This window comes from Eumetopias jubatus, unplaced genomic scaffold (assembly GCF_037043125.1).
Source record: "Eumetopias jubatus isolate StellerSeaLion01/CBP00866 unplaced genomic scaffold, mEumJub1_p1.0 scaffold_5, whole genome shotgun sequence".
Taxonomy (NCBI): domain Eukaryota; kingdom Metazoa; phylum Chordata; class Mammalia; order Carnivora; family Otariidae; genus Eumetopias; species Eumetopias jubatus.
Genome location: NW_028274811.1, coordinates 53,673,187 through 53,696,124, shown reverse-complemented (window position 1 = coordinate 53,696,124; position 22,938 = coordinate 53,673,187). Strand labels below are relative to the sequence as shown.

Below are 22,938 nucleotides of genomic sequence, written 5' to 3'. Positions count from 1 at the left end.
CTATTTGCTTCAGTCATATCCTACAAGTTACAGGAGAAATATATATATTTTTAAAGATTTTTATTTATTTATTTTATTAGAGAGAGAGAGAGAGAGCATGAGAGGGGGGAAGGTCAGAGGGAGAAGCAGACTCCCCGCCGAGCAGGGAGCCCGATGTGGGACTCGATCCCGGGGCTCCAGGATCATGACCTGAGCCGAAGGCAGTCGCTTAACCAACTGAGCCACCCAGGCGCCCCTACAGGATAAATATTTTTATATACAAAAGTCAAGATGTTAGATATATCCTCAAGTAGGACCAAGAGATACCAATTGCCATGGAAGAAAAGTAGATGCTTAAACCAGAAGGTAAATGACAAATGATCAGAGATGTGATGCGAGAAGCTGTTTATAAATTTTCTGAATAAAGGAAACATCAGTACAAGGTAGTTGGCTACAGAGCCTTGACAGTCACCAAGTATCCCTGAAGTAGGCATCCGGAAGATGCTGGGAAGAAGGTATGGAACCTCTAAGCATCATGTACCTAAGGTACGCTCCAGAGGGACTCAGGAACCATAACTGGTCACAACACAAACCTTCAAATTCTGATCCAGCAATTCTGGTTGCCTTGCTTCTCTATCATCAGGATTTTTGCAGGGTGGCCTATTTGTAATTAGTCCCATGCTTTTAAGAGGCCAGTGAATATTCAGATAGTCCTCTTTTACTTTCATTCTCCCTTCAGGGGGCAAAGTGGTGGAATCTTTACAAGAATGTTCGTATCTTCAGAGAAATCTTTTTAAATCACATCTATGTAATTGTTCCTGTTTCCTAAGAAATACACTAATGTAACCCCGCATTGATCTCTGTGAAATTCAAGAAATATCGGTACACTCTAGAACCCATAACACTAGGCAGAATTGCTAATGTTGCATTAAAAGGGAAACATAAATACAGTGTACAATGTCTTACATAAAAAATAAAAAGCATCCATCACAAATCTCAACTCCAAAGGCCTCTCACTTTTCCCTTACTAGGTCAGTTTCCTCTTTTACATCTTTATATAGCACTGTATTCTCTTCCCTGGTACTTAACACAGATTGTGATACATATCTGTATGACTATTTGATTAATGTCTACCTCCTTACCTTGACTGTGAGCTCCGTGGAAGACCAAGTAGGAACTGTGGATATATTTAGTTTGCTTATTTGATGCCGTACCAGATCGATCCCATGAAACAAGGAATATATATTTGTAGAAAGAACAGACTGAGTGTACATGTTTTCACTCACTGTTCAGCCAAGCTAGTTACTGTATCTTAAGAATTCCAAAGAACTTTATACAAATAACACATCCTGGCTTTACACATTAGCTATGCTTACCAACTTGACATACAAGCCATTCTTTAAGTACTTGAATGGCTTTTTTCACGATAGTTTAATATTCTATCACAGAAAATTAAATATAATATAAAAGAGACAGAGATAATAAAACTTAAATTCATAAATGCTAAGTAATTTGTCCAGAGGAGCCTATATCTACTTAGCAGCAGAAGTGGGATTAGAACTTAGATTTTCTACCCTCCACCCCAACCTTCCAAAGTTTCTGTCCATTGTTTCTCAAGACACTGGCTCTTAACCAGAGCTTCTAGGTTGCCAAGACTTTGAAAGTAATTGATAGTTTGTAAATAAATATTTTGCCACACCTCAATGTTTAAAGGAAATCCATAATAAAGAAATTGTTTGCAATATAAAGAATCAGTGCAAATTTTCAGACTTCTTATGCAGCTTATTTTTCAAACCAAGGAGCTAATTATAGTTTCTCAAACCCGTAACACCTCATCATTCGTTGTCATACGAGTTCTTTTTTTGTTTGTTTGTTTGTTTTAAAGATTTTATTTATTTATTCATGAGAGACAGAGAGAGAGAGAGAGAGAGAGAGAGAGAGGCAGAGGGAGAAGCAGGCTCCCAAGGGGCAGGGAGCGTGATGCGGGACTCGATCCCAGGACCCTGGGATCACAACCTGAGCCGAAGGCAGACGCTTAACCATCTGAGCCACCCAGGTGCCCTGTCATACGAGTTCTAAGCCAGTACTATATGCCAGGCACTATTCTAAGGCTCTTTACCAAGGGGCATTAGCCTAAGGCCTCCTTAGTTCTGTGGTTAAGAGATAGTCGCATTCCTCGTATCATTCAATTGCGATTGGGAAAAAGTCATTTCTGGAAAGTACAGTCCTGAAAGATTAAAATATCTAGCCCTATGGTTACCTGATTCAAGCTCTTTGGTCTCAATGTTTTCCACTCTCAGACCTACTCAAAGTAAGTTTTTGTTTGGTTGTTTTTTTCTTTTCCTTCCTTTTAAGTTGTAAATTGTAACTTGAGAGGGGGGATAGGCAGATAACTAATGTCATATTTTTGATGAGTCTGCTTACCAAGCATAGAAAATCCATTTGCTGGCTAAAAGATTCCAGCAACAAAAATTTCTATCTGATGATGGAATCATATTTCTAAATAACCTCGGAGTGAGTCAATTTGCCAAATTATTTCCCGCATATTTATATGCTGGAATGTTATTCCAAAGGCTCCAAAGAGTCTCTGTTCTATGTATAAAATAATAAAACAAAAATAAGGCACAGAATAATAATATGTGTAATAGATAATGCAATGCTCCTTTTAAAAAGCAGACAACTATCTCCCTAGATGTTTTATAATAACCCAAACCACCATTATTTGTAGCAAAGGCGGCTGTAATTAGAGTGCAGAGCAAAAACTAGGGAAAAGGGGAAGAAGAAGAGAAGAGAAACCGGAGGGAAAAAGGTGACATGAAGTGGGGGAAAAGGCATGAGTGATCCAGAGAAAGCAATGGAAGGACAGGAGGTGAACCCACATGAAATATCCCTTTCTCATCAACAGATATTGACTTGGATGATCTAAGCCTTCTTTAAAAGGAAATGATGTTTTTGAAATAATATAAAAGCAAAAGCATTCACATACACATACACACATGTAATTACATATGTGCATGCAAATGTCCACATAATTTTAGCCATACAACCTACTCCTAAGATCTACAGCTATTCTGGACAATCTGAAAGCACAGGCAATAAGCCTTTAAAAATTATCTCACTTCTCATTTTTCCCACCACTTGGTTGGGTTTTTGTGTTCATTAGCTCATCAGGAGGGAGATGGTGCAATGGAGAAGACAATTATCTCTTTAAAAAACTTAAGTGTTCATGTACAAGAGATTGAGGAAGTAGGAAGGAGAAATGGTTGGGACTTAGGAGTGGGGTGCACCAGTTGTACATAAAACAGGACAATGTAAATGCAGCAGGCTAATGCATACGTAGCAAACTGAGATTTTTCTTAAAGCTACCTAGAAAAATGCCGTGGTCTGTTTCTCTACAGAGACAGTTCCGGGTCCTTTTTATGATATCCAGAGCCAATGACTCTTTTTCTAAAGCAATATAACAGCCAGGGATACCTGTTGTTTTCTACAGAAATAAAATCATACCTATATGGATGTGACCATCTGGCCAACTCAATATAAACGGTTTGTTCATTAATGTTTCAGTAGTAAGAACTCACTTCTAAACAGCAACCCCCCACATGGACAGTGTAGTTACCACTAGTATTCAAATGAGGACCTGAGGCACAGAGGACTTTCTTCCTGAATTATCCAAGAAAGGCTCAGTTAGATTATTCTGTGGTTGGGTTCCATGGAGGGGGCAAAGTGTATTCTTTTGTGGGAGTGAGTCTCTCTTGGCTGTGCTTCAATACAATGCCAATGTCACTCTGAGAAACAAACTGAGGGTTCTAGAGGGGAGGGGGGTGGGGGATGGGTTAGCCTGGTGATGCCTATTAAAGAGGGCACATTCTGCATGGAGCACTGGGTGTTATACGCAAACAATGAATCATGGAGCGCTACATCAAAAACTAATGATGTAATGTATGGTGATTAACATAACATAATAATAAAAAAAATACAATGCCAATATCTGCCCAATGAGTGCAATGACTTTTTTTAAAAGCTACCTTTGAAAATACCACTCTATTTTGGAGGAAAAATGAATAACAGATTTCTAGGGGATGTTCTCTAGTTTAAGTATATCCTGGGCTCTCATATAAATTTGGTTTAGAAATTCTAAGTACATTCTAGATAAATTTGAGGTGTTCATATAACAGAAAGGACTGTATTACTGGATTCTGGATTCCAAAACTTAAAAAGATAATAATCACCCAAGGAATTATTGGCAACCCTCTATTAACAAGAATATTTGATGAACCAAACCACCATTCTTCTCATCCACAAAGAGAATATCATGAATGTTGTTGTATATTTTTTATTTCATTTAGGTTTTAGAAAACTCTGTAAGGTTTGCTGTAAAAATATTAGTAGGTTCTGGTGAGTGAATTAAACTTTCTTTGCAAACATGACCATATTAGAAATAAGACAAATTGAAAATGTTACCTTAAAGGTATTAGATACCAACAGTCAATCATATGATGAATTACCATAAAAATCACTTTTCCTTCTGTATAATCATGGCTTTCTGACAATGATTACCTGCATGCAAGTTGTACACTGTCAGTAATGATTTGGTTTGAGCTTTGCTTCCCAAGGGCATTTCTATCTACATGCAGTGACTTGTTAGATTACATTGTGCTAATTGGTGGTTCACATAACAAGATATGCATAGCTGATCATGCTTATTAAAATGCAGGCCATTCTCAATTGTCCGTAACAAATGACATCCCTGGCACTTTTAACACACTCAACCGACAGATGAACTCATGAGGTTCAATCTTTAGCCTCCTTCCAAAGATCTGTGAGTAAGTAGCTAATCTAAGGCTTAATGCAGTACAAAACATCAATGTGGAAATTCTAATTTTAATGGAAAAAAATGTAGCTATTTCCTGTTTGGCATTATGTAGATAAAACACTCATGAATTTGACTTTTGAAATACTTTCCATGCAGGTGTTTGGCATTGTGCAAACATGATTAAGTTTTGTCTTGTTTGGTTTGTCTGCAAGGTAAAGACAGATGGGAAAAGCCAAGGGCCAAGAATTCCCCCTGGGAAATCAGCCTAAGTGTCACAACGCTGTGCATCTCCCCCTAAAACTAATCCTAGCAGATGGGACAGACAGATTTTCTAAACTAAATTCTTTCATTGATATTTTAAAAGCTGGATTAAAAACCATTTTAAACTACACAGGGAATAGGACAAATTCTCCTCTACATGTCAGTGACGAGACAATTTAGTAAAAATTCAAGGAAACATGGAATATAAAAAAAATGGAAGGGAAACATGGAATATAAAAAACTGGAAGGGACTCAGAGATCGCTTAGTCCATCCTCTCTCAAACCGTGTTCTATAGAAATCTAGATCCCTGGGAAAGAGTGATGGTCAAAGTGACTAGTCAAATATGTTAAGGAAACGTATGGTTATACAAAATTAAACAAGCTTATTTACATGCAGTTACATTTTATGGCTGCTCAAAAATAAGATCTCATGTGCCATAGTTCCCAGACTTACTTCACCGTGGACTTCTCCACTGACCATCTCTTGTTTTATAGAACTATCAGCTGGCAGAACGAAATTCCAGATACCCTCATCTAGTCTAACCCCTTTATGTTGCAAAAGAGGGAAGGCCTCCCAGCAACTTTTCAGGGGGCTACATGGGCAACAATCGTTTCAGGTGCCCCAGAGCTGCAGCATGAGGTCAGGCTCCGAGAACTCTCCGGACAGGGGAGAGACCTGGGAAGCAGCTCCCAACAGACATTCCCTCACTGCTTCTCTGGATATAGGAACAACTGAATCAGGTGCTTTCCATCTCCAAAGTGCCCATCTTAGCCTCGGGGCACTGAACCACTTACTGCAGATTTATTTTCACAAAATCTTTCCCTTTCACGATCTCTCCCAAGTGTCTTCAGAGTCTACCAATGGACAATTTTTCAGCACCCAAAGATGAAATCAAGCCTGTACATTGAGTTCAGCAGCTTTGTTCTCACATGCTTTCCGAGGGGGTGAATCCTTAAAAGGGCAATGCAGTCTTTTCATAAAGGGCTTAACTTAACATGTAGCTCCATACTAGGGAATAATTAATTCAGTTTGGATCCAAAATTCCGTGGTCACAAAGAGAAACCAGTACCTTAGATCTGTTGTATTTATGCCTCAATTTGTACATGTTAGTACAATTTTGGTGCATATTTTTATGCATGTGTACTTTTTAAAATAGCCTGAACAAACAATTTACAGAAGGATCCTCCCGCAAAATTCCCATTTGACACATACTATACACTCACTTCTGTTAGTTATCTTATTTCCACATTCAATTGTAAATAACTCTCAGGCCAGGATTATATACACATCTTCTTATGGACTGCAGAGCCAGGAAATGAAACAGTGTCTTGCTGCAGGAACTAGTTACATAAATATGTAATGAGAGACTGGCTCATAATAGGGCACCTTCTAAAAAAGATGTATCATATACTGTGAAAAGATCATCTTCTTTCCGATGGATCAGTATATGATAAGGAATCCCTCCCCGCCTCCTTCCCTTCCCACAGCCTTCTCATGCTTGGTCACAAACATTAAAAAGGGAGGCGTTCCAGCAAGCAGTTTTCACGTTTCCCTGGTCTTTTATAGACGTCAAACCCCAGGAGAGTTTAGAAGGCAAAACACAATGCTCAAAATGGCTGAGGAGCTCTGCACCAAGAGCATGTTGTTGGCCTGGGCTACAAAATTCATTCCATCTTCAGCTTTATTGCTCTCAAGTTAACTTCCCCAAATGTGACATTTCCATTGACTGCCATTTCAGGAACCAAAAAGCAACGTCTGTATGGAGCAGTGTGCTTGGGGCAAAGTACACTAGAAAAGAGGGGTCCCTCTGGGGAGCAGCAGTTCCTTCCCCAGACTATCCCTGTGACATGCAAACAAAGAATCCATGAATTGGGTCCAAAATGCTCAATTGTGGCTCATCTACTGACGGCCTCCAATGCCAACCTGCTGATAAAGGGCAGGTTCGGAGAACTTGCCAAACGGACGCAGTCTTTGGGTAGTTCATATTTTATCTGAGCCCTCAAGGAAATTAACCCCACAGGGCAATTCTTAGAGGCAACCTCAGTGGGAGTCTTTAAAATGAGGTGTGGTACAACGGCAGAGAGGAGACACATCCAATAAAACACCGCTTGCCCTAGGCTTGTAGTGTTTATTTTTAATTAGGCAATTTTATGTTTAAATCATGTGTGGCCTCTTGGTGCATTTTCCGTCAGCCGACCTCTCAGCAGTCCTCACTGTAGGCAGGTCTTTAACATAGGTTGGAATACTTTATAAAAACAACATTATTTTTGTCTTGTGTTTATGTTAATTTCCGCAGTGCCTATGGGCCATTTTTAATTGTGCTTCCCCAGGGGCGCTTCTCACTTTCTCACATTTCTCTAGGACCATGGAAATCTGACTTCACACGCAATAGAAATTACCCTTAGACCACAGAGAGAAAACAAAAGGCGTAAGCCCGGGAGTATGATGTTTGAGGATACTTGATGGTTGCCTAGGTAGCGTTTAATTAGCCCTGGGTTGTGGCTGGGGGAGGCGGTGCTGGTACCTGGGTAACCTTTGTCATTATGACTAAATCTGCCCTTGAACAATCAAAATGCAATGCTTGTTATGATCTCCATTCTTACCCCTTATCTTCTATAAGGATTTGAGTAAATCTGCTTCTTTCTCCCTCCCTCCCTCTCTCTCTCTTTTACGCACTTTGTAAATTAAGAAAATACTCTTTGTTAGTGTTTTTTAAAGCTGTGAATGATTTATTTTCCCAAGTAAACCGTCAACAGTGGGATACCTCATTCTTCCATACATCCCTGAACAATTCCTTGCCTAATAATAAGCACTAAAAAATACTACTTGCCATTTATTTAAAGCAATCTATTAGTTTATACTTTATTCCTCATCTTTCATCCTTATTTCCAGCATGCAAGGCAAGAAAAAGCAAAGGGACTTGCTGGAGTTGCTTGATGGTTTGCTGATGTTGCTGCTTTAAAAAGAAAAACAAACAAAACAACAACAATAAATCTCTACCAGCAAAAAACCATGGGCTTTCTTTGTTCTCTGGAAATGAAGACAAAAGCACTAACATTCAGCATGAGAGGCTGTCCTTGGTTGGCCATGTTAACAGCTGTTCTGAAATCCACTTAGTTGGATTTAATGGCGGGGTTATTAACATACCCCAAAATGGCTACTGGGCCCGGGGAGCCACTTTTCTGCCACCTTCCTGCCTGAGTGTATCTGTGCTGAGTGGTTTCACAGTGCCCATTAGGAATGGCTTCAGAACCATTACAGCCAGCAGACTAAAACACTCTTTTTACTCTAGGAAAAAAAAAGTGAGATGAATAGGTATTTCCAGGGTGGTCTGAATGAGCCATCATTAACAACCCTGAGGAATGAAGGCACATGAACATGGCAATGAAACACCATGTTATTCCTCTCCGTTGGCCACACCTACACCAGAATAAAAAAAAAATCACACTAGTGTGTGACCAAAATATAAACCTTGCAGGAGTTACGCCTTGTATTGCATACACTACAAAATTCTGGTTCTTCACCACAGAAAGCTTGGTCCTTTCACTGTTTCAACTAAATGCAGGTGGGGGTGACCAGGCCATTCCAAGCTCCATGTTCAGGCTGCAACGTATGAATGGGAGCAGTGGAGCGGGAGGGGCTGCCAATTCTCCACCAGCCAACCACAACCGGGTGGGAAAGCTGAGGGCAGGGGGCAAGTGGGAGAAAGGCCAGTGGTTTGCATGAAAATGGCAGTTCCCTTCCCAGGCACACACATTGACCTCAATGGATGTTAAACAGAGGTCTGGTTGCTTCCACAGAATAAGGCACTGTGTTTGTGGTTTTCTTCTACCAGGGTTCCTCCTGTAACCTTGGATGTGGTGCAATGAGAAAAGATGAGCCCTGTGGGCATGTGGGCGAGCGTCTGTACATATGCATGTGCAACGTGGGAGAGAGAGACAGAGCCAGAGACAGAGAGAGAAAAGGAAGATCAAGTATTTGCCTTCCGTATGAAATCACAGGTTGCGTGAGGGTTAAGTCAACCTCCTGCACGCAACTAAACGTGTATTTGTGTGCTTTATTGTTTTAAGATTGGGAATGGGGCTGAAAACACATTCATTACTCACTGTCATAGAGCAGTTGACGTATTCTAGGCACATACAATTAAGCTATAATTCTGTACGACAGACTAAACATACAAGTCTAGACTGACAGAGAAGGCAACTAAAAATATTCTTAGACCTCTTCTAAGAGCACGTCAGCATTTTCTTATCATTCTACTGGCAAATATTGTAAAACCTTGCCTCATTGATGTCAGAGGGAGTAGAGGATTCATATGACTTAAATTCAAAAGGCTTGATTTTAATTCTCCATCAAAAACCAATCTAGAGGCCAGATATTTTTAGCAGTCATGCCACACAAATCCAAGGATCCTCAGCCGTGGTTTGTGTATCTTCCAGAGAAAAGGCATGGGTTCTTAAGCAGAATCACCCGTAGACACATTACAAAACAAATCACATTGCACAAAGATCTTCGTGAGTGTGATAATTCCTAAATTACAAAATTATTGACAAAATGTAAATATGCCAAGTCTTACTATTGATTCCACTGACTAAGAAAATAATCCACCAGAAATCTTGGCTTCTTAAAATTGGCAAGGTCTATGGCCACTTGTATACTGGAGAGAGAACCAAGTACTTGAATGGAGGGGCAGAAGTTACCCAGGGATGGATTATCACAGTGAGAAAGCATGCTAGCATCCTCACTGACATCATCATCTTGGCACGGGCACCAACAGGACCATTTTACAAACGGTCTCCAGCGCTGCCCAAAGGTTCTGCTATGCCAGCACCTTAACACATTGCCTCCTTTTTGCTCTCATGCTCAAAGGACCTTCCTAAACTCATACAGTGTTGCTGCCCCCTACCCACAACCGGCAGCTATGTGTCTTCTGATAATACTGGGGCAATTGTTTCTCTGAAAAACATCTTTGATACAAATTTTAGTATTATTACAAAAAGGAAGCCAGCCAATATCTAAAGCCCCCCAGATAATAATAATAATCAGCAAATACCCAACTCAAATACATTTCCAACGAAAGAGACACTTGGAACACTAACTTACATTTACTGTTTTACCACGTGACAAAGCACTATTTGAAGATCTTTACACGCATTCACTCATTTGACCCTCACGAAAGTTCTATGAGGTAGAAGTGTCTGTCCCTATTTTACAGACACTAAAACTGAGGCATAGAATGATTAAGTAACTTGCCCAACATCCTATAGCCAATAATGTCAGCTAGGATCAAAACTCAGGTAGGTTAGCTCCAGAATACCCACTCTTAATCGTTATGCTATATTGGTGGGGAGGATTTGGGTTATCAAATTTTTAAAATTAGTTTAATAGGCAGATAGAAGTGGCAAATGATGGAAAAAAGAAAACTGAAATTAATTTTCACTCTGCTGCCCCTTGCTCTGAGATTGATTTGTACTTGTTTGATGTTTTGAAATGATGCCTAGCACAGATAATCATGGGGTGCTTCTTAGAACCCCTAGGAGATATCCTCCTCTATTGTTATAATAAAAGATTTAAAGTTACATTAGGGGAAAAAAGCAAATAAGAATAGAGAATGAAATAAGTGCTATACAGCATGGTAAGCCTAGCTCTACTCTTATGGTGAGACTTACAAAAATGATTCTCAGCCAACATGATTAAGGTACAAAACACATGCTATAATATATAAAGACTTTTGATAGTACTGGAATTCATAAATATAAGGAAACAAGATGATGGCTTTATTTTGAAAAGACTCAATTATTGGACTTCCCTTGAGTAAAAGACTGGAGAGGATTCATGATGGAGTACCTAACCTCTTCTCTCAAGATAACTAGTCTTGCTGGACCCCAACTTAGATGTGGCCAAGAATGGTTTTACAACAGGGCAAAACAGCAGACCAGCTCTGGGCTCAAAGCAGGTGTTTGCTGAGTGATCTTTAGGCAAGTCAATGCTGCAATAGGTTCCAGAGAGTAAAAGATGGCCTGGACGACTGATCGTTCCAAAACTTATAGTATGCCAGAGCTGGGGAGGCTTAGTGATCCCAGGACTCAGTTCCGGGGAACTTGGGGAACCACCACCTCACCATTCATACAATCCAACCCCCATCTTGTACAGAGAAAGCACTCCTGTTCCAGCTTCCTGCTCAAAGGATATTTTTGTTCAAGATGACTAAATCTTCCAGAGTGGGCTTGAATGAGACCTGCAATCCTGAAGAAATAGCCAACTGAATCTCACAATCATCTTTAAAAATTAATACAAGAGGTAAACTAGTATCAGACATACAGGAGCTGGTGCCACCCGCATGATCTGTCAGCTGCCTGGGAGGCTACCACCAGTGTTTGATAAGTGATCTCTAGTGCTTAAAAACAACAACAAAGGAATAATAACATGAACGAAAAACAGATGAGAGAGCAACCCTAGGGGTGCCTGGGTGGCTCAGCCGGTTAAGCGTCTGCCTTCAGCTCAGATCATGATCCCAGGGTCCTGGGATTGAGTCCCGCATCGGGCTCCCTGCTCAGCAGGGAGCCTGCTTCTCCCTCTGCCTGCTGCTCCCCCTGCTTGTGCTCTCTCTCTCTCTCTGTGTCAAATAAATAAGTAAAATCTTAAAAAAAAAAAAAAAAAAAGAGCAACCCTAGCTCCTAATCTCTTTGTGTCAGGGAAGACAATGAATATTTGACTGTAACTCTGCTGGCCTAAAAAACCCAACGAAACACAAACTGTTCGGACTGGATGCAGGACTTTATGCTAGTCCACATGTGACTGCTGGATGCCCCCTCTCTCCCAAGAAAAACAGTGACCATGTGGGTTTTGTTCATCACTGTGTGCTCACAGACCCTCACCCCTTAGTGCCTGGCACAGTATAGGTGCTATTTAATTATTTCCTAACTGACTGGCTGAATGGCTTTATGTGTTTAAGGAATCCATCCTTCACCTTGCTCCTTGCCTCTAGGTTAACTTAGAATCTTGAAACTCTCAATGTAGAGATTCAGCTGGCTCCACTTTAGGGGCCTAAGGTACAGACACTAGTTCCTACAGAATTTCAGGGGGTGAGGGAGACCATTAGACTTGGACCCACTTAAAAACAGACTTCCAATTTCCCCTAAAATCTAGGCCTGTTTGTTCAGGAAAAGCTAAAGGTTTCTTTGGGTCTAATCCAGTGAACAGCCTGCAATGTCCACTCACCCCCGTTCTGCATCCATGTCTTCTAACATGACATCTCTTTTCTCCAAAACCCACTTACTTACCTGAAACTGAATCTGACCTGTGCTTCCCTCATCTACTGTAGTCTTGGTTAAAAACCTTCATGCCACTCTGAGTGCTCCCCACACAAGGGCTATACTCCCATGGCTTGGTTCTAGATGTTCAGTCCTCAGCGGGGAGGCCCGGCCCTGCACAGTGAGCTCTTAGGCTTAAAAGGGAAGGTCCTAACACACACCCTGCCCAAGTCAGCAAGAATGGTAGGACTGCTGCATGTCCAGAGGCCCATCTCTAGACATAGTGGCTAGCCCAGCACTGATACACAGCTAGGTGGGTAACAGGAGGCTAGCCCAGCACTGATACACAGCTAGGTGGGTAACAGGAAAGAGCAGCAAAAGGAGGGAAAACAAGGTACCCTGGGCTAAAGTGGTGGTTGGGAGGACCTGACCTTCTGAGTCCACAAGAGTAATTTTAGGTCTTTGGTCCAGAAATGGTAAATTCTTCAGCAGTTCTTGCAAGCCTTTCATTTTGCAATACACAGCTGTCATTTTGCCAAGTCAATCCAAGGATGAATGAACACAATAGGAATCACATGACTTGTTTAAAAAAAAAAAAGGTAGTTTTACAAACATTCTTAGTAAGAAAGCCAGAACAATCCACAGAGAAACGATAAAAACTTGCCTTTTCCATTTCAAAACATACTTGTTGGAAAAGGGTACTTCTCTTTTTTTAATTTTTGTGAGTTTTTTTTTTTTAAGATCTTATTTATTTATTTATTTGACAGAGAGAGACACAGCGAGAGAGGGAACACAAGCAGGGGGAGTGGGAGAGGGAGAAGCAGGCTTCCCGCGGAGCAGGGAGCCCGGTGCGGGGCTTGATCCCAGGACCCCGGGGTCCTGACCTGAGCCGAAAGCAGATGCTTAATGTCTGAACCACCCAGGTGCCCCTATTTTTGTGAGATGTTTTTAAAAGTTATAGAGATGTGCAAGACATAAAAACACAACACAATAACGCAAGAAGCAACCATATACTGTACCTTTACTTCATCAAGTCATGTGCTGTCTGATAGTCTCTGGATCATTTTTTTTTCCTCAAAGCAAAGTTGCTTAAAAGCTGATTTTTCACGTGGCTTTGCAGCAAGTTAACTTTTAACGAACCAGTTTCTTCTACGTTTTTCTTAGCACATTTACTCAATTCTGTGCTTGAAAGCAACAATTCATTCGGACAACTGAAATGTATGGGATTTCATTCTAACATCAAACTCAAAAAGAAGAACTAGGGTAGTCCCACGGGCAGATTGCTGCAGCCGAGTGTGATTCATGAAGCCATGACATTCGATAAGTGGTTTCAAATCTCAGTATGTAGAAGGTTAAGGGAATATGATGTAATCAATCAAAAACAGGCAGAACACCATCCTGATTTTATACCAATGCCAATAAAATTAGCAATCATACAACAGAATCATGTAGACAGAAAAGAGCTTTCTCTATTTCACATAAAAATTTAAGTGAGATCCAAGAAATAAAATGCAAGACGGCTGTCTGTGATAGATCAATGGCAGAGCTTTTGAGAAACACAGGTTGGGAGTCTTTATGGGCCAGCACCTCTGCTCATAATCCTCAAAGGTGACCAAGAGGGAGAACTGTGGATCACTGCTCACAAGAGGAAGGTAAGGTGGGCCATTCTCCGTTCATCCCCAGGCCTAGAGACAGAGGTCAGAGTACCACCCTACTGAGGTGGCTGGCTACTGGTAGCATCTCCACATGTAACCTAATTTTTGTATCCTTACCTTTACTCTGCAGTATTCTTTTTCGTCTCTGAAAAAAAGGCTATTTTAATAGCAGTTTGGAATTTCAGACTCTTTTACCCACACCAAGAAAAGTGGGTGACAACGCAATGATGAAATGATGAGATAGATAGATAGATAGATAGATAGATCCCAGAACTTTAAAACTTTTCACTAAGAATCCACAAAATAGATAACTCACACAGTGATAACTTAGAATTGGCTTTCTTAAAAGGTTGCTTCTGGCTAACCTAGTTAATAATAACAAATATAAAGAAACCTTTAGCAGTAAGAGGAAAGTCTTTTTGATGCCCTGGGCAAAGCTTTCTGGTCATTGGCCTGTTCCCCGGTCCTTTCAAAGTCTAGGCTGACTAACACTGAACCACAGCCTCACCTGGCACTTCAGGAGAGAATCTAGCAGAGTGTCGAGACACAAAAAGTTTCAGTTCTTGGTCCAGGTTGCATTCAATCAGGTTGGTGTCCCATGATCGGATTCCTAAGGAGGGAAAGGAGGAGAATTGACAGAGTTCCAGTTAGTCATTTCAGAGTGGTTTGCAAAACATCATTGTGACATTTCTCAGGCTTTAAGGGAGGATGTGGAAACTTCTTTTCTGAAGAGCTTGGCAGCTAGCAGGGGATGCCCACAAAATGCGAGGGCTGGGGAGGTCTCCCTACCAGGCCACAAAAGAGGGATAACAAGCGGTGTGGACTGAACTTCTGCCCCTCATAAAATGTCAATGCAGCTTTTCTGGGAGAGTAAAGAAAACAGTTATTAGGAAAATGACAGGCTTTACTCTAGGGAAGGAGTAGAAAGGACAGGAAGATGGTTAAGTTCTATAGCAGTGAGGAGGCCACCAGATCATCTCTAGGCTTCGCAGGGTCCACTCGTAGGTGGCAAGGAAATGGAGAGTGAGGGTGGGGGGGCTGGCATTCAAATCCAGGCTTTTGTTTTCAAAATGGTAGTGTTTGCAGTGTGCACATGCATTTTGTGCGCACACATGGGTTTCTTTTCTTTACCCATCCCATTTTTGACCTGGGTTTCTCAACTCCCAGATACCAATCCAAAATGTGCGCGATCTTTGATAAGAAGACTGGATCTCAATCTTAAAGACTTGCCCTCTCTGTCCGCCCCTTCATTTATTTTACCTGACTAGCTTGGCAGGTAGTTCTTTCATTCACAATTGTTAGTTGTACTCAATTTTCTTATCCAGAGGCAAAAAATGTGGCAACATTTTACACTTTAAAAAAAATTCTACAGAGCCAGGGGCCACGAACTGTCTCTTCCCACACACATTCAGGCTTCCTTCCATTCACTAGGCTGGGGTGGAAGGAACTTGGATACCCTACCTCCCTCATCTCCTTCTCCCCCTGTCCTTCTACAGGAGATGGCCAGAGGGACCCCGGAGGACATGGAAGAAGGGAGAACTGGGGAGCAAGCCAGGGAAAACTAGGAAACCACAAAACTCTGGAACGTGTTTTTTTAATGTATTATTTTTTATGTATTATGTAGTATTTTCTAATGTATTTTTTATGTATTTTTATACTTTCCCAAATAGGTAGCTCATGGTAGAGCCCTTAGGCAGTATCCATGATTGTACCGCTGCATGGAGCATCCTCAATTGCAACAACAGCCATTTATTGCATACCTACTAAGAGCAGGGGCTTGAACCTCCAGGTAAAATATAGCAGACAAACTATCTCTAAATAAACACAGGGTCATTTAATCACTTTTGCCGGTCATTAGTCATTCAAACAGACTTGGGAGTATAAATGGCAGTGCATTATTTAAACACACCCATAAATCCTTAATGCCTGTCTGTATTTACCCCCATTTATATCTTGTTCAGTCTTCTTATCTTGCAAAGAAACAAGATACGCGTGTGTGTATGCTTTTACATGTGTGTGTGTATATATATGTATATGTGTGTCTTGTATATGTATAAAATGTATTACACAAAGATTCTGGAAACTCAGTTGACTGCACATCTAGGCTATCTTCAGATTATACACCAAACACCTTTCAACTGTGAGGAATATTTTCAAATAGATGCATGTCCACCAAATAGAGACAGAAACTGATCATGCAATCCATGGGAAGAATTCAGGTGTGGAAGAGTTAACATTCCTAAAGAGACACTAAATTATAAAGGAGAATTTTATGGGTCTCTCTGGAAACAGCAACAGCCTCAGCTTGCGTTTGTGCTAATGGAGTATTTAAATTTTAACAAGAAAGGCATGTTGAGATTTTGCAGATCTTTTTAGTGCAGAAATGATAAATGGGTTCTTTTTGTTTCACAGGAAGCTTGACAGGTTGAGAGTTCTGAATTCATTAGAATATTTTACTTCAACGTATACACTATATACTGGGCTAGTATGAAAAACGTTCAAGCTCCTGTCTGAGCTGCTTAATTGGTAATTGTTAACTGGATTCTCTGTGCGCCAGGTCTGAGCGCCACTTTATCTCCTGGCTTGTCAAATTGGCTCACTAAGTTAATAATGAGACATATGTATTTAAATTAAATTCATACGATTTTTCTGCCTTTGTTCTACGTTATGTCCAAATTGCTCCATCATTTGAAAGACTTCATCTAGGGTTATATGTAGACTTGCTCTTATATTATTGTTTGCCATTTTCCCCTCGACTTCAATTAACTTGTCATGACACATGCAATTAAATGTTTGCTTTATATTTCATAAACTCCTGGCTGTATGATTTGTAATTTAACAAGGGAAAAAGCACAAAACAGAAAAACCACCTAGAAATTGATTTTTAAATTACACTAGTAAAAGGCCGATAAAAATAATACATCTCAGATTTTTTACTGCCAATGAAACTAAAAATTTAGGGTTCTCTTTTCAAAGGAGCAATTTCCAGCCAAATTATGTCTTAACAATGCATAATTTACTACTACCACTTATAAAATAAAGGTTACAAAGGACTTACTGGTTATTTTAGTTGGAAAGGAAAATTTTGGAATGAGGCCACTTTCTATACCAATTTTAGAAATAATATACTTTGTACCTTCTACTGGATGATACAGTAAAGAGAAATACTATTTCTCAATGAAGGCTCCTATTGCATTTAGTAGGTTTATATATCTTCCCTCTGTGCCTAACAGGAAGCCAACAGTAGGCCCTCTAAAGCTTATAGGACAGAAAAATATCTTTGGCTCTTGCCACACTCTCTTTCCTGAGCCTTTGCTTCTCCAGCACTCCATGAAGACTGTGCCCGTTACTGGCTTACCTACGTCAGGGCAGAATAGAACAACTCTACCAACTGAAGGTCAACCTCCATTTATTAAATTTCTAGGCCCAGAGGACACCTGTCACCCCTGGGAACTGACTTATGGCTAGGCATCCTGAGAATTCTCCCACCTAATCTGGGGCTGGTGCCCAGCGGTAGAACCACCACTGTCTGAAGGCCAGTCCTCCAGCCAAGGGGACTGAGGGTAACAAAGATCTTTTTATCTCAGTTCTCTGAATCCAGGGGAAAGCAAGGCACAAAAGGGAGGCTAAAGTGCACCTAAAGTTTACAGATGGAAAAGGAAGAAATGAAAAGCTTGCGTGTGTGTGTGTGTGTGTGTGTGTGTGTGTGTGTGGCGGGGGGGGTGTTCATTACAGGACAAGTCAGGGTGAACAATGAAGAGCCACTTTCCCTTACTTTATACAGGTTATATCTTGCCAAGCCTACCAATTATGCAAGCATTTTGCATGGTTATTTAATAAAACCAACAATTTTTAAAAAGCACCTCCCATTTAAAGACTAAAATCTATATTCCTAAAAGAGACAATAAATTGGAAAAACCAGGAAAATGATCATTCATTACATGTTGAAATGGCACATGGGTTCTACCTGACAGTTATTTGGGCCTTTGAAACTTGACTTTTTTTTCCCTATGAACTTTTTAAAAAATCCCTCTGATCCATAGGCTTTGGGATATTTTTTGCTAGTACCTAAATGGTTAACCTATGAACTGTAAGATTTGATCTGTAAAACTATGCTAAAAAAGTGATCAGGAGGCAGATTAGAATCATAAACTAAAGAAACAGAATTAAAACAAAAAAAGAGCTAAATTCAAGGTTTACTTCTCAAAGTTTTCCTATTTTTTCCCTTGACCAAACTTTCAACTGGCTTTTTTTTCTTTGAGCCAACAACTCGATGTTCATAACATATATGCAATGCAGGCAACACCTTACATAGAGTTCATCATTTCAAAGCACTGATGATAAATAATTTAGATGTTTTGATAGCTTCCCACATTGGAAACAAACAAAAGAAGTGATTTATAATTATTATTGGTCTAAAAGTTAGAACTTATTTAAAAAGGAAGCCTTTAGAGAAGATTAAGAATGAATCATCAATTTAATGACCTTACATTTGGGGACTGGCTTGGATTTCAGCATGGATCAAAGAACCCTTACCAGATAATACCAATTAAGCAGTACAAGCAGAAATCCATCTGCCTTTTGACTTTGAAAAGTATAAAGATGAACATAACATATATAACGCTCTCCAACACTTCTTCTAACCTTCACCATGTGTTGGTTTTTTTCCTGTTAAAATAAAATGAAAATTAAAGCCCAGATCTTTCCTGGGTTCTTAATTCTCTTGACCATCTTGAACTGAAGACAATCAATAAAGTAACATCAGAAGGTTACAATGTAATCAGCTAAACTTATATTTCAAAATCCAGGGCAGTAGATGTTACACATACCTATCTTTTTATAAACAAATCTTGTTGATTCCCAACGTTAACCTGAGAAAAGTTACACTCTTTACCAGCAACTGAAAATGTCAAACTGACACTATTCTTTATATGTCTTAATTCCTATAAAGCAATAAAATAAAGCAATGAAAACTTTCATAAGGCTCTAGAATTCAGTCTGCAAGCCATGGATATATGTAGTCAATGTCCTAAAATAAACTGGAGTGGAGGCTCTGCTAAAAATGGAGATGGCTATTAAGTCTAAGTTGGGGGCTAATTAGGAAGAGGGCGAAAGAGGTGCCAAGGAGTGGCATTTGGTGGTAACGACAGTGGTTTGGCATAAAGTGCTGCATACCTCACAAAATAAAGCTAGACCAGCCCAAGGGAAGACGATTGTTTCAAACTTGAGAAGATATGAGCAAACCTCACATTGCACATTTTGAATAATACAGTTGAGAAAATGAAGAACCATCTCTCTTCTGTGGTTTCAAAAAGCTTTACGAAGCATCCACATGGGGATGTTTCAGGCCTGTCGATTTATTGCATTACCACCATCTTCCTACAGGTTTATTTTCTAGGCTTCCCAAAGAACCCTCAGTAATCAGATGGCAAAATTCCAAGTCACCAGGGTCTCCAAACCCACAGAACATCAGTCAAAATGGGAGGGGAAACAGGAAGGAAGCCTAACAAAAGATGCACTGCATTCCCAGCCTGCAGCCCTCATGGGGAGCCGAATCCCCCGGAGCATCTCCATCTTGCTCCACACAACTCTGGCCCACAAGGAGGCCTGCAGGCCCCAGCAACAATAGCAGTGGTCTCAGAGTGACCTCTGGAGGACGCCCAGCTGGGACCTGCAGGCTGAGGCCGCGGCGAGTGTGTCAGGCACAGGGAAACAGAGCCAGCCTACCCTGTTGCTAAGTCATCTCAGACTCTGAAGAGCTAGGGGAGCAATTTCGCTTAGTACTGGAAGGCCCCGCCCGTAGCTTGAGCTGCATCTGAGACCCCGGGACCCAGGAGAGCAATCTCCAGAGGAAAAGCAGCATCTGTTACTGGGCGTGAGGAAATGGCTCTGCTCCCTCACTTGATTGATTGTTAATGGGCTCAATACAGCAATTTTGGAGTTTTGTGCAAAAACCTGACCAAATTAGAGAATTAAAAATCAGGAAGGCACAGTGATTGAAAAGGGAACATAGGGGGGCTTCCGGGATCCCAGCAATGCCTGTTTCTTGATCTAGGTAACACAGGTGTGTTCATTTTGTGAAAATTCACTGAGCTCCTCATCTGTGATTTGTGCCTTTTCCTCTCTATATATTACTTCAATAAATTAAAAAAATTAACGTCAGAAAGATAAACCTGCATTTTATTCCTGCACGCTAATAGTGTGAAAAGGTGTAAAGACAGGGCACTTCATAGCACTACCTGGATGCATCTATTTTTTCCCTCAAACAGAAGCAGACTGAATAAACCCCCTGAGGAATGGGGTACTGAAAGGATGATCAACACAGTAACAAAGCAAGAAGATAATTACGGTAGGAAGGTGATTGCTGAGCCACCTCCCTGCACAGGGCGCTGCCCACAAGTGGGTGGCTATACAAAGGCAAGCTCTGAAAACTGCCCTGTTTGATCTTCCTCTGATGTTTGTCTGCTCTGCACTAACATCATGACAGAGAAAACCGGTACCGGTGCAGTGCTGGCACTTCTGTCACTGAGGAGTGACGTGACCTTGAGCGGGTCCCCTATCCTTCCTGCCTCTCTGGGCCCCCATCTCTAAAATGGGCACCACATCGGGTGGTTCTGAAAATCTTATAGATAGCAAAGCACCTCCTAATGTATTATTATTGCCCGGCAACGGTGCTGACAATAATTGTTTTTAATCCAAAATCATTGATTCATATAGCAGCCACACCCAAAGTCAGTACGGGTGAAATTTTCCAAGGAGAAAATGTGCAAACTAAGAAGGGACCACATTAAAGGCCTATAGTTTGAAAATGAAGGGTTTTTGAGATGCTCAAATAAGGCATTTCGCTATTGAAATCTTATTCTTGAATTTTTTTCGAACAAAATTACACGACTCCATGCTGCTTTTTTTCTTTTTCTTTTTTTTTTTAAGCTGAAAGGGAAAATCAGTGCTTTAAAGTTAAACAAAAGAACCAGGTCTGCAACTCCAGTCCCCACCCTGCAGCCTTTTGTTCTGGGGACAAGCGGCCGTTTCCAAATGCAGAGTCGGAAAACAAGCTTTAATTTTTTTCATCGAAAATAAGGTTTTCCTTTCATCTTTTATGGGGGTGGGGGGTGCCGGGAGCGGGGAACGAGGGCTGCGTGAACGCCCTTTGTCCGCCCCGGGCTGCCGTAGAGACCGCAGTGCGGACTGCACCACGCCCACCAGCCGGTGTCTCCAGGCAGAAACGTTTCAGCACCACCCCAAGAGAATAGAGTGCGGGCTGGGGCTGCGGAGGGACCTGGCGACCTCTGTCAGGGGCGAGGGGAGGTCTGGCACGCCAGGGGTGAAGGCAAAGGCAGAGACCAGAGCTGCCCACTCGGGGGGCTTCGAGCGCAACAAAGCCGGGCCGAGGGAGAAGTGGGGGTATGCAGCACCAAGCCCGAGGCCCGGGCGGAGCGCACGCCCGGCCGACCGCGCCCGATGGGGGCGCCGCAGTGCGGGGGGCAGGTGTGGCGAGCGGATGGGGGCACTGCGGCAACCCGGGTGGGGCTGGGGGGCGGGTCGGTCGCGCGCCTGAGGCTGAGCCTGCCGGGCCCTCACGGCCCCGCCCAGGGTTCTGGGCGAACCGCTATTCGGCCTCTGCAGAGCGCGCTCCTAGTGCGCGCACCGGGCGAGGCGCTGGCCCTACCCGCCGACACCCCCCCGCCCCAGCCCTCTTCCCCCTAAGCCATCACTACCGAGGCTGAGACTTTTGAAAGAAGAAGCTCCACCCCACAACTTGGGGTCCCATTGTCCTTTCTGAAAGCTGCAACCAGGGTCCCAGGGGCGGTAGCGAGGCGGGCGCCGTCTGGGAACCAAGCGCAGGCGGTTCTCCATCCCTGCGTCCCGGGTGGAGGTGGGGGGGGGGGGAAGCGGGCGTGGCCCCAGGACTAGCCTAGTCATTGCGAGGAAAGACCAAATCGGGAGGTTTTAAGCCAGAAAAGGCATTTCTCGGGGGCTGAGGTGACTGCGGTGAAGATGATTCCCACGCGGGCACTGGCACATGGTCTGCCGGCGAGGGGGAGAGGGGAGTCCCAGTATTTTGCGGGGGACAGGAGAGGACTAAAAGCAGTGTTGGCATCAAGCCCCCCCCCCCGCCCCTTTTGCTCCCTGCGGTTTGGGCCTCTGCTCCTCCGACACCTGCATTTCATTTAGCAGGGGAGGCGGTGGCCAGTTCGGATCTGCAGACCCAGCCTGATGACAGAGCCCTCAAGGTTAGGAGAGACTCTCCCACTGGGTCTCAAATCTAACAACTCGCATTATTCTCCGAAATTAGCCCAAAAAAGAATCCGGACTGAGTGCGGGGGGTGGCGGGGAGAGGTGCGGGTGCGGGGCGCGCCTGAGAAGTAGGGTGGCCGTCGCGCCCTGGGTGGGGTCGCGTTTGCCCGTCTCCTCGAGCGCGTCCCCTGGGGACTCAGGGCCTCTTACCGAGTTCGATGTTGCCGATGGCGCGCCGTAGGTGCTCCTCGGTCACGATTTCGCCGACGACCACCAGCAGGTAGAACTTGCTGTCGAGGAAGCGATGCGACAGGCTAGGCGAGGTGGACGCCGCCGGGTTGGCGATGCTGCCGGACGGCTCCGGCTCGGCGGCTTCCACCACCACGGTCGCCATCCTGCCGGCCCGCTGTGCCTCGGCGAAGTGTCTGGGTCCCGCCGCTCGTCTCTTCTGCGGCAGTAGAAAGGATTATCTCCGAAGGTGCTGTCTCGGCTCCGCCCCCTGCGTCCCCCCTCCTCCTGGCGCTGCGCGCCGCCTCCCCCTCCGCCCTCTCCTAGAGCGAGCGGCGGAGAGGAGCGGGGAGTGTGAGAGGGCGGGGAGGCGGCGCCGCTTTTATACGGAGACTAGGCTGGGAGCCGGGAGGAGGAGGAAGAGGAGGAGGAAAGGACCACCCGGCACATCCTCACGCGGTGGCTGCCTCCGCTCTTCCAGCCGTTGGCCCAGGGCTGATGTCATCTGCA

The 22,938-nt window shown here is 42.8% G+C and overlaps 1 protein-coding gene across 1 annotated transcript in view; it reads right to left on the bottom strand.

Moving 5' to 3' along the window:
* The window catches only part of MAP1B (microtubule associated protein 1B), a 90,033-nt gene extending 67,439 nt beyond the window's left edge, over window positions 1–22,594 (bottom strand). The window contains exons 1-2 of the mRNA XM_028089639.2: window positions 22,411–22,594; window positions 14,471–14,572 (exon numbers count right to left, since the gene is read on the bottom strand). Coding sequence (XP_027945440.1) covers window positions 14,471–14,572; window positions 22,411–22,594 — 286 coding nt within the window. The remainder of the gene's footprint in view (window positions 1–14,470; window positions 14,573–22,410) is intronic.
* Between the last annotated feature and the right edge of the window lie 344 nt (window positions 22,595–22,938).